This window comes from Odontesthes bonariensis, chromosome 21, assembly GCF_027942865.1.
Source record: "Odontesthes bonariensis isolate fOdoBon6 chromosome 21, fOdoBon6.hap1, whole genome shotgun sequence".
NCBI lineage: Eukaryota > Metazoa > Chordata > Actinopteri > Atheriniformes > Atherinopsidae > Odontesthes > Odontesthes bonariensis.
In genome coordinates, this window is record NC_134526.1 from 4,672,356 (window position 1) to 4,687,981 (window position 15,626).

Sequence of the window (15,626 nt, forward strand, 5' to 3'; positions counted from 1 at the left end):
GGTGTCCTGGGAGCTGAAATACGAGCATGTAAATGATTGAAAAAATAAGAATAAACCGCCAATTTAAGACGGTCTAACGCTTCCTTTTGTTTGCAGATAAATAAAGGTTCAGTTCTAGGCGACTCTTTTGAAAGCATGTCGCAAATGTAAGGCAAGTTTATCTGTATTTCAAAGTGCTTTACAGGTACATTAAAACAGTAGAAATAAAAAGTATGATTTAAATTTTAATCAAAAAAAGAAAGAGATAAGAACAATAGATAAAATCAGATAAAATCAGAAGTTAAAATATGATTAACTTAGTTTAACTTACACTGCAAAGAATACTGGCATCCCTGCTGCAGTATTTTACCGTTATTTTACAGTGCAACTACTGTTGTTTATTTTAACAGTATATTACCGTTTTTTGGATTACAGTACATGACGGTAGTATAACTGTGTTTTAGTAATTTTACAGCGCATCTGCCGTAATTTATTTAACAGTATAATAACGTATTTTGGATTTGGACATCAATTCATTACAAATACTGTTTAATGCTGTTAAATTACAGTTATCTGGTGTTGTTAAATGACTGATTTAACTGTTAATTTACATATGAGGGATGAATATTAGGGTTGGACGAGTTAACTAGTTATTATCGCGTTAACTTGCGTTAACTCATTGGCTGCCAGCCATTTTCAGTTCAGAGCCACCCATACTGACAAGTGTTTTTCAGTATTTTGACTGATTTTCCAAGACCCACAGAAAAGTGTGTCTTATGACTATGTACACACCGAAATTACCAAAAGAAAGAGTAGACTCTCTTCTTTGATCAGGAAAAAAAAGTTTGTTTCTACCATTTTCAGTCTTTTAGTAATAGACAGTAGAACATAGGTTGGTTTCACCAAAAACAGCTGTTTGACCCAAAAAATGGAGAAAACGAGCTCTTTTTCTTTTTATGTGCAAAGTGGCACTGCTGCCACCTAGCGGGTAATTTTGCCAGTATGTTCTCTGTTTAGTGTTTACAAGCCTAAGATTTAGTGACAAACTCCGCTAGATTGTCCTCCAGCCCGCTCCGTTAAAAACGCAATTGACGTCTATAGACGTCTTTGGCAGTGAACGTTTTTTTTTAAATTGACGTCTATAGACGTCAATGGCACCGAAAGAGTTAATTATTTAACGCCGACAAATATTTTATCGAGCATTAGTGCAGGTTTAATTATTTATTTTATTTTGTAAAAGTCTGCTGCTCACAGGCTTTTATTTTGTAAAAGTCTGCTGCTGTCTGCTGTGGAACAGGAAAAGAAAGTAATCGGCGGATCCACCAAACATGGAGAAGGGTACGGAACTTTTACTCGGCCATTTTCATGTTAAAGTTCTTCCAGACGGCGGAGTCGACAGAACCAAAGTCATCTGTAAACTCTGCCAAGTTGAATTGTCTTCTCAGCGTAGTAGTTCCAGTCTAAAATATCACTTAAAGGCAAAACACACAACTGATAGCAGCAAGTCATTCAAGGAAACAGACAGTGGAGCGAGGCTTCTACATAAAAACTACAGAAAGATGCTGATGTTAAAAGTGTGTTTGCACAACAAATGTTATGGCACTTTCATTCATATGGCAGCACATTTAAAATAAAGCTAAATGCTAAAAGCTATACGCTACTTTTGGATTCATTTTTGGATTCTGCGTACAAATGCGATTAATCGTGATTTATCAGGGAAATCATTTATTGTAAAAACAATTATTGTACAATTATTGTAAAATACAGTCGGATACTGTTGTAAATCCACCGTAAATATACAGCTATTCGTTACAGTGTAGTTTATTATTAACTTAGTGCTTAAACGCATGAAACCAAATATTAGTCCTTTGGTTGTATTTGCCCAGACGCTCGTTTTATTGTGAAGAATCCAGGCGGTTCTATCAGCTTCCTTGGTCACGTGCAGCTTCACGCTGCAGTCATCGATACTTGAGGCGCTCGCGCTCATTGAGGATGGCAGTCCGTGTCCCAGCTCTCAGCCTGCAGACTTATCAGGGACACGTTTGTTATGAATGGGAGTCAGATTTCAGGCACTTTGTTTGAGCTGCAGCACTGAGAAAAAACAGCTTTGGCTTTGAACCAGAGGAGGCTGTGGGAGCGGGTTTCACTCCCGGACACTGGAGCCGCAGGTCGGACACTTTGGAGCCGCCGGTCCGGCATGGAAAACGGCTGTGAGGTAACCTTTGTTAACCAGATTTATAATCTAAATAAAAAACAAAGTTTATTCTTACGTGTAACTTATTCAACCTTATCGTTTAAAGTTTTGGATTTAAAAAAAATAGTAAAATTATACTCATTAGGTTGATGAATAATTGAGAAAAAACTCTTTATTTTGTGCTTGAAAACCATTTCAAAGCTGGTGTTTGACATATGAAACCCTGAAGCCTCTTCTGTTGCAGATTTTCTTGCATGTTTTAAGATCTTGTGGCTTCAGATCTGGGGGCTTTTCCCCTTTTTTTCGATCCGTCCCTTCTTTAAATGGCCCCAGATTACGCGTAATTTCTTCAGTCTGTCCTCCTGATGCTGCTTTTTTCTGAACCAGATATTCTTTGCAGCTTTAGCTGCTCACAGACTTTTTATATCAGTTACAATTTGTTTGATTTTCTTCAGAAAAAAAAAAAGATCATGATCATTTTCAGCCGCTTAGATGTGAATATTTTTCTGATTTCTGTGGACTTTTTGGATTAAAACAAACTTTTGAACCCTTCCTGTTCTTCAATAAAGTAATTTAGCTCATTTGTGAATGGACACACATCTGTCCATGACATCTGTACAGTTAAAGCAGTTAAAGCAGTCGATCAAATCAGGAGTTTATTTCTAATTTCTTTTTTACTCTAAAATCCTCCTAAACGCGTAAAGTCTACATTTGACACCTCATTCCTGGTTCTTTGTGGTAGTTGTTGGGTCATTTAGCAAAATTAAAGATGAAAGCATTCACAGGAACAGCTTTGAGACGGTAAATGATCAGATTTTTTACATTTTTACTGTACAGGTTCTTTATTTTTCACTCATTTATGTGGTGATCTCTTGCAGAGCTGTAACAGAGACTAAGTTACAAAGATCTACACGCTGTTGAAAAAGTGACACCACGAAGAAAGTCCGTGAAAAGTTTCTTTCTTTTGTATTCTGTTAACAGTTTAATACCTAAAGTCCTTTCACCGTGTTGATAAGAAACTGGAAAAAAGACCAATTTGTGTATCAAATTTTAATCAAACAAATTAAAACCAGAAGAATTTCTGGTCCCGTAGAGAAAATATTAAAGTTTTTATACTGAGTTGAATTTTCTTGACTCAGTTTCAGTGAAACAAACTCGATTGTTTGATTGTTTCTGTCCATCGGATCGTTTTAAGAGGTGGGAATGCTTTTACGTCTCAGTCCGACACCAAATCATCTGTGTTACAGTTCATCTGAAATATGAATCCAACACGTACAAATGAGGGTTCTTGATCCTTGATTTTGCAGATTATCTTGTTTTCCCGAACATGAGAGCTGTGTTTCCAGGTATTACACAGACGCTGGTTAACTTCCTGGCAGCGTGTCTTCGTTCGGTTGTGCAACAGATGAACTCCTGGCTCTATTCCGAGTCTTGTGTAAATTCAAAAAAGTTATTTGTGACACCCCTGCTGGTATGGACACCACCATGTCCAATCAGGAAAGAGATCTAACTGATAAGTATTTAGTCAGTTTGATGAAAAAAAACTGAAACATCTGGGACTAAACATCTGCTTTGTTCCAAAGCAGAAAGCTGAGCTGCGAATGTAAACACCAGCTGTGTTTAACCTCTTTAAAGGAGCAGTCTGTGGGGTTCACTGACCGCAACCAACTAAATACACCCCACCTGGCTCATCCCATGCACTGAAAGTTCCTCTCCGGAGTCATTGGCTGTGTTCGAAAGCGCATACTACACACTACATACTGCATACTACATACTACACACTACATACTGCATACTACATACTACACACTACATACTGCATACTACATACTACACACTACATACTGCATACTACATACTGCATACTACATACTACATACTGCATACTGCATACTACATACTGCATACTACATACTACATACTACATACTACATACTGCATACTACATACTACTTACTATATAATACATACTACATACTACATACTGCATACCACATACTACATACTGCATACTACATACTACATACTACATACTACATACTGCATACTGCATACTACATACTACATACTGCATACTGCATACTACATACTGCATACTACATACTACATACTACATACTGCATACTGCATACTACATACTGCATACTACATACTACATACTACATACTACATACTACATACTGCATACTACATACTACATACTGCATACTGCATACTACATACTGCATACTACATACTACATACTGCATACTGCATACTGCATACTACATCCTGCATACTGCATATTACATACTACATACTGCATACTACATACTGCATACTACATACTACATACTACATACTGCATACTACATACTACATACTGCATACTGCATACTACATACTGCATACTACATACTACATACTACATACTGCATACTGCATACTACATACTACATACTGCATACTACATACTACATACTGCATACTGCATACTACATACTGCATACTACATACTACATACTGCATATTGCATACTACATACTACATACTGCATACTGCATACTACATACTACATACTGCATACTGCATACTGCATACTACATACTGCATACTACATACTACATACTACATACTGCATACTACATACTGCATACTGCATACTACATATTGCATACTACATACTGCATACTGCATACTCATCGATCAGACGGTATGCAGAGCGTTTACCCACAATGCATTTTGCTCCTGCCCGAGCCGAAATCAGCCGTCCTGAAGCTGATTTCCCTTAAGCTCTAAACTCTGTAAACTTTAGCAACATTTGAAACATTTTCAGGAGAGAAAGTAGTCGTTTAGATCCCCAACGTGTTGAAAATCTGACAAAATACCGTCTGTTTACAATTTTGTTCCCACGAATTCGGCGCTACTAAAGCTAGCCGCAGTGAGCAACGCACTTCCTGTTATTTTCACAAAATAAAATACCCGTTGCCTTTTATCATAGGGAAAGCCATTACCATACAATTGGTGCTTTTGTTTTGGAAACAGGAAGTGAACCTACCCTCGTTGTAGCTAGCTTGAAACTGCCGTTTTGACAGGAAATGACGATCAGCGACGTCACGTTACGTTGCATCTTGGGTAGTTTGAGTATGAGTAGTAACCTCATGATGCATACCCAACATTTCGGCCAATCTAGTATGAATCCGGAAAGTTAAAGTTAGTAGGTGTAGTAGGAGAAGTAGGCGGTTTCGAACACAGCCATTGTCATTTTCTATCACAGCCCCCAAGCGGAAGGTGATCTATGGCAGCGGTCCCCAACCCCCGGGCCCCCGGAACCGCCGCCCGGTACCTGGCCGCACAGAAAGATTAAATAACTTACATTATTTCCGTTTTATTTATTATCTGAGTCTGAACAATGTTTTATTTTGAAAAATGACCAAATTCTCTCCGTTACATCCGTCTGTGACTCACTCTTAATCAGAGATGGGACCAAGTCACACATGTGCAAGTCTCAAGTAATTTTTTCTTGAGCAAGTCAAGCCACCTTATTATTGAAATTTTATCTGCAGAATCTGATCTTAAAGGGACAGTTCGCCTCTTTTGACATGAAGCTGTATGACATCCCATATCAGCAACATCATTTCTGAACATCTTCTTACCCCCTGCTGCGTCCTGTGAGCAGAGTTCCAGCCTGCTGTGCAGACCGAGCAGCAAACAGCGTAACAGGCGCGGCTGTCGGCTGTCGGCAGCACGCAGTGATACGAAGGGAGAGAAAATAGGGCCAAGCGATTGTGAGGTCTGACTTTTTCCTGGAGAACCATTTTGTGATGCAAATGTATTACTCTGTTGAACGCATATTGTTTTGAGAAGCAAAACGCTTTATTTTTTAAACCCCAGCCAACTAGCCGGACTACCTTCATCATCAAAACGAGGCTGGAACTCTGCTCACAGGACGCAGCAGGGGGTAAGAAGATGTTCAGAAATGATGTTGCTGATATGGGATGTTACACAGCTTCATGTCAGAAGAGGCGAACTGTCCCTTTAAAGGCCGGTCTGTGAAATTATTGTCTGACATTTAACTGGTCCGTTGGGGACCGCTGCTCTATGGCACGAAAAAGCCCGAAACCGTCCTGGTTTTCAAGCATCATCCCTCCTGACCCACATCCTGCTTCTACACACCTGGAGCAGGAGACATAAAATCATTGATCAAAATCAATTAAAAATGGGCAACTCCAATGGTTAAAGTGACAGTTTGTGTGACTTATCCTGTTTAGCAGTTGTAAATGTAAATGTACTTTATTTATACAGCCCTTTACAGACAATCCTTACGGTGTACCAAAGTGCTTTACAGCAGGTAATAAATAAAGAGAAGAAGAAGTAAAAACAAATTAAAACAATAAAAGAACAGTGAAAGCAATAAAATACAACAAAATAATTAAGATAAAATAAGATAAAAGTGTCATCATACTACTGGGTATTAAAGCCATCCTAAATAAGCAGGTTTTTAGCCTGGATCTGAAGAGGCCCAGGTCAGAAATAAGACTCAGCTGGACGGGGGGCTTATTCCAGAGCCTGGGGGCAGCTTTGGGAAAAGGCTCGCTCACCCCAGGGTTTGTATTCTGACCTGGGCACTTCCAGCAGAAACTGATCTGCTGACCTCAGAGCTCTACCAGGACTGTTAAAAGCTCAGATAAATACGACGGGGCGAGGCCGTTAAGAGCTTTAAAAACCAACATTAAAAGTTTAAAATCAGTTCTGTAAAGGGCAGGATGGAGGGAGTTAACAAAAAGCAAAACAATTCTTACTTTCATGCACATCCAAACTAATGATTACGGATGAACTAAAATCAGACGTGATGGAACCAAACAGCCAAATACAGAGGACACAGAACCCAATGGGAGCGACAGCTTTTTCCCCATGATGCACTGGAAAAAATCAAAGTCTTACCAAGTTTATGTCTCATTTCTAGTCAAAATATCTCACAACTGCCTAACTAGCACTATTTCAGCCAGATATAGGGACTTGTTTTAATACAATACATCTGGAATATCTTGTTAAAGGAAAAAGTCTTGAAAACAAATTGTTTTGAGTCGCATATCACATGAAACAAGCTTTTTTTGACATTTGAAGAGGTTTTTAAGCTAATTTCAAGATCACTTTTATCTCAAAAGTCCTAAATATCACATCTTATTTCAAGAAATCTTGACAAGCCGATTTTCACTAGTTCCATTGGCAGATTTATTTGCTTATTTCAAGCAAAAACATCTTGTATTTGTTGTTGTTTTACTTATTTTTGGAGGGGCATTTTTTCAGTGTGGGGGCTCGAGTCAGAATCCTTTTTTTGTAATTAAAAGATTAACATCCGGCAGGCATGAAGCAGCGGTGACGGCGTGCGTCTCAGCATCTGAATCCCGGCTTTCCACCCGGCAGATGTGAGGGCAGAAGAATGAGCAGTTGTGAAAGTGCCTGTGATTTCAAAGCTTCTTGCATTTCACGGAGCAGCTTGTAATGTCATATCTGCGCTCTCCAGGGAATGTCTCAGCTCGTGCTGGGCCGGCTGGACCTGCGTCATCCTCCTCTGGCCGGGGCCGGGAGGCGGGTGGGGATTGTGCAAAGAGGTTACGTGGGTTCATCAGAGCAGCGTGCGGCGGTCAGAGCGTGGTGGTGAATTGTGAAATGTGGTGTTGAATTCTAACAAAAAGCATCTGCTCGGCCTCTCTTTTCCTTCGCTGTGTCCGGTTTGCATCTTTGCTCCTTTCACTGGAAAAAATGCCCCTCCAGAAATGAGTAAGAAAAACAACAAATAAAAGACGTTTTTGCTTGAAATAAGCAAAAAAATCTGCCAATGGAACTAGTGAAAATCGGCTTGTTAAGATTTCTTGAAATAAGATGTGATATTTGGGACTTTTGAGATAAAAGTGATCTTGAAATTAGCTTAAAAACCTCTTCAAATGTAAAAAAAAAAAGCTTGTTTCAAATGAAATCCGACCCAAAACAATTTGTTTTCAAGACTTTTTCATTTAACAAGATATTCCAGATGTATTGTATTAAAACAAGTCCCTATATCTGGCTGAAATAGTACTTGTTAGCTAGTTGTGTCTTATATTAAGTGTAATGAGATATTTTGACTAGAAATGAGACAAATATACTTGGTAAGACTTTAATTTTTTCCAGTGCATCATGTGGAAAAAGCTGTACACTGGAAAAACTTCCCCTCCAAAAATGAGTAAGAAAAACAACAAATAAAAGACGTTTTTGCTTGAAATAAGCAAAATAAATCTGCCAATGGAACTAGTGAAAATCGGCTTGTCAAGATTTCTTGAAATAAGATGTGATATTTAGGACTTTTGAGATAAAAGTGATCTTGAAATTAGCTTAAAAACCTCTTCAAATGTAAAAAAAAAGCTTGTTTCATATGATATGTGACTCAAAACAATTTGTTTTCAAGACTTTTTCATTTAACAAGATATTCAAGATGTATTGTATTAAAACAAGTCCCTATATCTGGCTGAAATGGTGCTTGTTAGGCAGTTGTGTCTTATATTAAGTGTAATGAGATACTCAATGAGACGAATATACTTGGTAAGATTTAGATTTTTTCCAGTGTTCCTTCATCGCCTGGTGTGTTTGTTCACAGACCGGCCGAGCCTGACGTGGAATCGAGGGGAAAGGGCGACGGCGAGGGACCGTCTGTGGCTGGTTAACGTGGAGCTGCCGCATCCTGCCATGCCAGAAGAAGCCAACAAGGACGCCATGAGAACGCCGGCTAACTCGGAGAAGCCCAACGGCGCCGAGCTCCCTGCGGCTGCCATGGCGATGTTAAACATCCCCCTGGTGAACGAAGTCCAGCTGACCGCGGCCACCGGCGGCGCCGAGCTCTCCTGCTACCGCTGCACCGTGCCCTTCGGCGTGGTGGTGCTCATCGCGGGCATCGTGGTCACCGCGGTGGCGTACAGCTTCAACTCGCACGGGTCCACCATCTCCTACTTCGGCTTGGTGCTCCTCTCGGCCGGGCTCGTGCTTTTGGTGTCCAGCGCCATCTGCTGGAAGGTGAGGCTGGAGAGGAAGAAGGAGAGGCGGCGGGAGAGTCAAACCGCCTTGGTGGTGCACCGGAGGAGCATTTTCACCTGAAACTTTTCAGCTCGAACTATCGCAAACCCTGGTTTTCCTGAGTCTGTGAAGGATCCGTCTTTGATCTTCAGGAGAACCGGCTGGAATCAGATGTCATCCAGCTTTGTGTTGGATTGTCCGAATCTGTGAAAACTCTCAAGGCCCAGAACTCAAAGCTTTGAACACGGTGCGGGGGGACTTATTTGTCAAACAGACGTGGAGCATCTGGTGAGCTGGGAACCCGGCCAGGAGGAATGCATCTCATTTAAGATGAATTAGCACCGTGCGCGGCGGCGTGGAGGAAGCCCCTCGTTTCTATGCTGTTGCATGGGGCAGCTCTGGTTGTAATGCACGGGACTGTGGAAAAGAAACAGCCAGGAAGGAGAATGGGACGTTATTCACACCTCATTTACTGAACCTTCTTTTGCACATATCTCTTTATAAGCTGCCACAGTTCATCCTACTGGGAATGAACGTATGGTACGTGGCACCAGCATGTTTCAAACAGACAGAGGCTGTGTTCGAAACCGCATACTACATATTACATACAGCATACTGCATACTTCCATACTACATACTACATACTACATACTGCATACTTCCATACTGCATACTACATACTTCCATACTACATACTACATACTACATACTGCATACTTCCATACTGCATACTACATACTTCCATACTACATACTTCCATACTACATACTACATACTACATACTGCATACTTCCATACTGCATACTACATACTTCCATACTACATACTTCCATACTACATACTACATACTACATACTGCATACTTCCATACTGCATACTGCATACTTCCATACTACATACTACACACTACATACTACATACTTCCATACTACATACTACATACTACATACTGCATACTTCCATACTACATACTGCATACTTCCATACTGCATACTGCATACTTCCATACTACATACTACACACTACACACTACATTATACATACTGCATACTAAATACTGCATACTACATACTACATACTTCCATACTTCCATACTGCATCTTACATACTACACACTACATACTACAGACTACACACTACATACTACATACTACACACTACATACTACATACTACATACTACACACTACATAATACATACATCCATACTACACACTACATACTACATACTACATACTTCCATACTGCATACTGATTGATCAGACAGTATGCAGAGCGTTTACCCACAATGCATTTCGCTCCTGCCCGAGCCGAAATCAGCCGGCCTGAAGCTGATTTCCCTTAAGCTCTAAACTCTGTAAACTTTAGCAACATTTGAAACATTTTCAGGCGAGAAAGTAGTCGTTTAGATCCCCAACGTGTTGAAAACCTGACAAAATACCGGCTATTTACAATTTTGTTCCCACGAATTCGGCGCTACTAAAGCTAGCCGCAGTGAGCGACGCACTTCCGGTTATTTTCACAAAATAAAATACCCGTTGCCTTTTATCATAGGGAAAGCCATTACCATACAATTGGTGCTTTTGTTTTGAAAACAGGAAGTGAACCTACCCTCGTTGTAGCTAGCTTGAAACTGCCGTTTTGACAGGAAATGACGATCGGCGACGTCACGTTACGTTGCATCTTGGGTAGTTTGAGTATGAGTAGTAACCTCATGATGCATACCCAACATTTCAGAGAATCTAGTATGCATCCGGGGAAAAAAGTCAGTATGAGTAGTAGGAGAAGTATGCGGTTTTGAACACAGCCAGAGAGGACTATGTAACCTTTAATACATAAAGAAATTTTATTCATATCAAACAATAACTGCAACTGTTAACAAAGTCAACATACGACACAATCTTTGAGTATTATTGCTTATTATGGAAGATTTGTAACATTTAAATTGTCTTGTTGTCTATACTGTAAAAATAAAAAAGTAGTGTATGTTCTCTTTAACGTTGCATGTATTAACTGATAACAAGACGTTTTGAGTTTTAATAAAGTCATTATTACTCAAACCTGTTTCCTCTTAGAGCCTGGGTTGTTGGTGCAGATGGAAAGATCCGGCTCAGATAAAGTTGGCCTCGCTTTGCTCTGATTTTATTTCATCCAAAAAGTGTCTGAATGACCTGAAAACTTTGTATTCCAGCAGTTTGCCTGTAGGTCAGAGTTGGGTATTTACTTGGGATCAGGCCAGGCTTTGTGTAATCAGAGGAAATGTGACTAACTGCGCGTTGGTGTGCGGGTTCGTATTCCTCAGAGACAGTTTGGGAGTTTATGAGAAGTGATGAGTTACTCCATGATGTGAAGGAATGCTTGGTTCCTCAAACACGAGTGTGTCATCAGTGTCATTTCTAATCTTTAACCACGAGATGCCTGGCCAGGACTGCAGCCACAGCACAGAAATCTGCAATTAGCATAAGTGTAAAAAAGACTCTAAAGAATCATAAGATCACAAGATAAATGTTTGGTTGTCACAAAATGCCGACATAAAAAACACATTAAATTCAGCTCTATAATTTTAAGTAGGGCTGGGTGAGTTAACTCGTTATTATCGCGTAATTGATTATTGATGATTATTGAACGCCAATAAACATTTTATCGGGGATTAGGCTTTTTTTTTTTTTAATTTTTAAAAACATTTTTGGGGGGCTTTTGTGCCTTTAATGGAAAGTTCAGAGAGACAGGAAGCATAGAGCAGAGAGAGGGGGAACAACACGCAGAAAAGAGCTGTCTGATGCAGGACTCGCCAGTTGCAACGAGGACTATAGCTTCTTCTGTTTTTAAAACGTTCAACCTTCACAGACATACACACTACTTTAGTAAGAGTGTATTTATTACATCACAGAACCCTCAGAAGGACTAAAAACTGGATTTTCTGGATCTCAAACTCCTTGATTTAATGAGTAGCTGAATGGAAGATGTTTTTTCTTTAAACAGAAAGAGCTTGTTTTGATTTTTTTATATTTTATGCTCATTATTGATTTTTGGAAAGAACTCAATTTTCTTCTTTTCAAACTGCTGTATTGATGTGCAAATGCTGTTTGCTGCAGGCCAGGAAACAGCCAGTTGTTCACTCACTGCAAACTCCAGCTGCTCTAAAACTCAGCTCCATGTTAGAGACAAACCTCAGAAGTTAGACTGTGAGTTTTGGGTTTAGGTTGGAACATTTTAAAAGCTTCAGTTTTTACTGCTGATGGCCATAAACTCATCCTTTGGCGAGCCTCTGAGTTGGCTGAAGCAATCCCAGATCTGGGACATTTTGGACCCAGACTGGTCAGAGTTTACCATTTTTCACCGCTTCTGTTTTTATATGAACTGACTCACAACTGCTGATACTACGACCTTTAACTTTCCCTGTGGAAAGATTAAACTCAATTCAGATTTACACTGGAAAAAATGCCCCTCCAAAAATAAGTAAAAAAACAACAAATACAAGACGTTTTTGCTTGAAATAAGCAAAAAAATCTGCCAATGGAACTAGTGAAAATCGGTTTGTCCAGATTTCTTGAAATAAGATGTGATATTTAGGATTTTTAATATAAAAGTGATCTTGAAATTAGCTTAAAAACCTCTTCAAATGAAAAAAAAGCTTGTTTCATGTGAAATATGACTCAAAACAATTTGTTTTCAAGACTTTTTCATTTAACAAGATATTCCAGATGTATTGTATTAAAACAAGTCCCTATATCTGGCTGAAATGGTGCTTGTTAGGCAGTTGTCTTATATTAAGTGTAATGAGATACTTAATGAGACAAATATACTTGGTAAGATTTAGTTTTTTTTCCAGTGTACAACAACAACAAGCCATTCACAGCAGTTTAGATGGAGAAAAAACATGAAATTCTCTTCGGGGAAGCGCCGAAAACACGTGGGAAACATGAAATTCACTTCTTCCACTCACGAGCAACTTTTCTCCTGATTTGATTAAATATTTCTTTATTAGTTGGAGCTCAACATCCTCCGATTGTTCCCAAAAGGCAGCTGTTTACCTCAGCGTCCAAGCAATTATCCGCTTTCCTTTCTGGCATCTTTATATAATTAAACATTTCGGGATATAAATTCTCAAATGCAGAAGGGAAGTTGAACTCTCCTGTTTGACCCTATTTAGTTTTTAAAATAGCCTGGACATGGAAGTGTATTTATAGGCTGCGTTTGCGTTGCTACGCGTCTTGTGTGACACCAGACACTACAACTAAATGGTTTCCCTGCGTCAGAGGAGAACCTACAACACACTTTGTCACTTTCGGGAGATCGCCGCCGCACACGCAGCCGGATCCGTAACGCTTTTATGGGACACATGACACACCGAGGCGTCTCCTCCTCGTTTGTCGGGCCGGAGCTGGAAAAATGGGAGACTTGATATGAAGTCTGACAGCTGCTCGCCATCAGCGTCTTTAGCCTCTTCGGCTGCAGAGTCTGTGTGCGTCACTTTTTGTGCCTCGCATGGTTGTCATTCCGCCCAGTGCCACGCTGCCGCCTCAGTTTATCAATAAACAGGAGGCGCTCCAGTGGAGTCGAGTTACCACAACAGAGTATCACTCCGTTACAAGTAAAGAAATGTGTATTCAGTGCATATATTCAATGGTCCTGACCAGAGATGGGGACTCGAGTCACTGTGACATGGACTCGACTCGAGTCGCTGTTTTGATGACTTGAGACTTGACTTGACAAAAAGTGAAAGACTTGTGACTTGACAAAAATAAAAGACTTGTGACTTGACAAAAATAAAAGACTTGTGACTTGACAAAAAATAAAAGACTTGTGACTTGACAAAAATAAAAGACTTGAGATTTGACAAAAAATAAAAGACTTGTGACTTGACTTGGAAAAAACATAAGACTTGTGACTTGACCAAAACATAAGACTTGTGACTTGACTTGACAAAAAATAAGACTTGTGACTTGACTTGAAAAAAATTGTGACTTGACTTGACAAAAAATAAAAGACTTTGTGACTTGATTGAAAAAAAATAAAAGACTTGTGACTTGATTTGACAAAAAATAAAAGACTTTGTGACTTGACTTGACAAAAAATAAAAGACTTGTGACTTGATTGAAAAAAATAAAAGACTTGTGACTTGATTTGACAAAAAATAAAAGACTTGTGACTTGACTTGAAAAAAATTGTGACTTGACTTGACAAAAAATAAAAGACTTTGTGACTTGATTGAAAAAAAATAAAAGACTTGTGACTTGATTTGACAAAAAATAAAAGACTTGTGACTTGACTTGACAAAAAATAAAAGACTTGTGACTTGATTGAAAAAAAATAAGACTTGTGACTTGATTTGACAAAAAATAAAAGACTTGTGACTTGACTTGACAAAAAATAAAAGACTTGTGACTTGATTGAAAAAAATAAAAGAGTTGTGACTTGATTTGACAAAAAATAAAAGACTTGTGACTTGACTTGACAAAAAATAAAAGACTTGAGACTTGATTGAAAAAAATAAAAGAGTTGTGACTTGATTTGACAAAAAATAAAAGACTTGTGACTTGACTTGACAAAAAATAAAAGACTTATGACTTGATTTGACAAAAAATAAAAGACTTGTGACTTGACTTGACAAAAAATAAAAGACTTGTGACTTGATTTGACAAAACATAAAAGACTTGTGACTTGACTTGAAAAAAATTGTGACTTGACTTGACAAAAAATAAAAGACTTTGTGACTTGATTGAAAAAAAATAAGACTTGTGACTTGATTTGACAAAAAATAAAAGACTTGTGACTTGATTTGACAAAAAATAAAAGACTTGTGACTTGACTTGACAAAAAATAAAAGACTTATGACTTGATTTGACAAAAAATAAAAGACTTGTGACTTGACTTGAAAAAAATTGTGACTTGACTTGACAAAAAATAAAAGACTTTGACTTGATTGAAAAAAAATAAAAGACTTTGACTTGATTGAAAAAAAATAAAAGACTTTTGACTTGATTTGACAAAAAATAAAAGACTTGTGACTTGACTTGAAAAAAATTGTGACTTGACTTGACAAAAAATAAAAGACTTTGTGACTTGATTGAAAAAAAATAAGACTTGTGACTTGATTTGACAAAAAATAAAAGACTTGTGACTTGATTTGACAAAAAATAAAAGACTTGTGACTTGACTTGACAAAAAATAAAAGACTTGTGACTTGATTTGACAAAAAATAAAAGACTTGTGACTTGACTTGAAAAAAATTGTGACTTGACTTGACAAAAAATAAAAGACTTTGACTTGATTGAAAAAAAATAAAAGACTTGTGACTTGATTTGACAAAAAATAAAAGACTTGTGACTTGACTTGACAAAAAATAAAAGACTTGTGACTTGACTTGACAAAAAATAAAAGACTGTGACTTGATTGAAAAAAAATAAAAGACTTGTGACTTGATT

The 15,626-nt window shown here is 38.5% G+C and overlaps 1 protein-coding gene across 1 annotated transcript; it reads left to right on the plus strand.

The window, feature by feature from the left end:
* Positions 1 to 1,947: 1,947 nt before the first annotated feature.
* Positions 1,948 to 11,237, plus strand: tmem100a (transmembrane protein 100a). The gene is made up of 2 exons (XM_075453814.1): positions 1,948 to 2,194; positions 8,787 to 11,237. The coding sequence occupies exon 2, from the start codon at positions 8,876 to 8,878 to the stop codon at positions 9,278 to 9,280; it is 405 nt and encodes a 134-aa protein (XP_075309929.1). The 5' UTR covers positions 1,948 to 2,194; positions 8,787 to 8,875; the 3' UTR covers positions 9,281 to 11,237.
* The last annotated feature ends 4,389 nt before the right edge of the window (positions 11,238 to 15,626 follow it).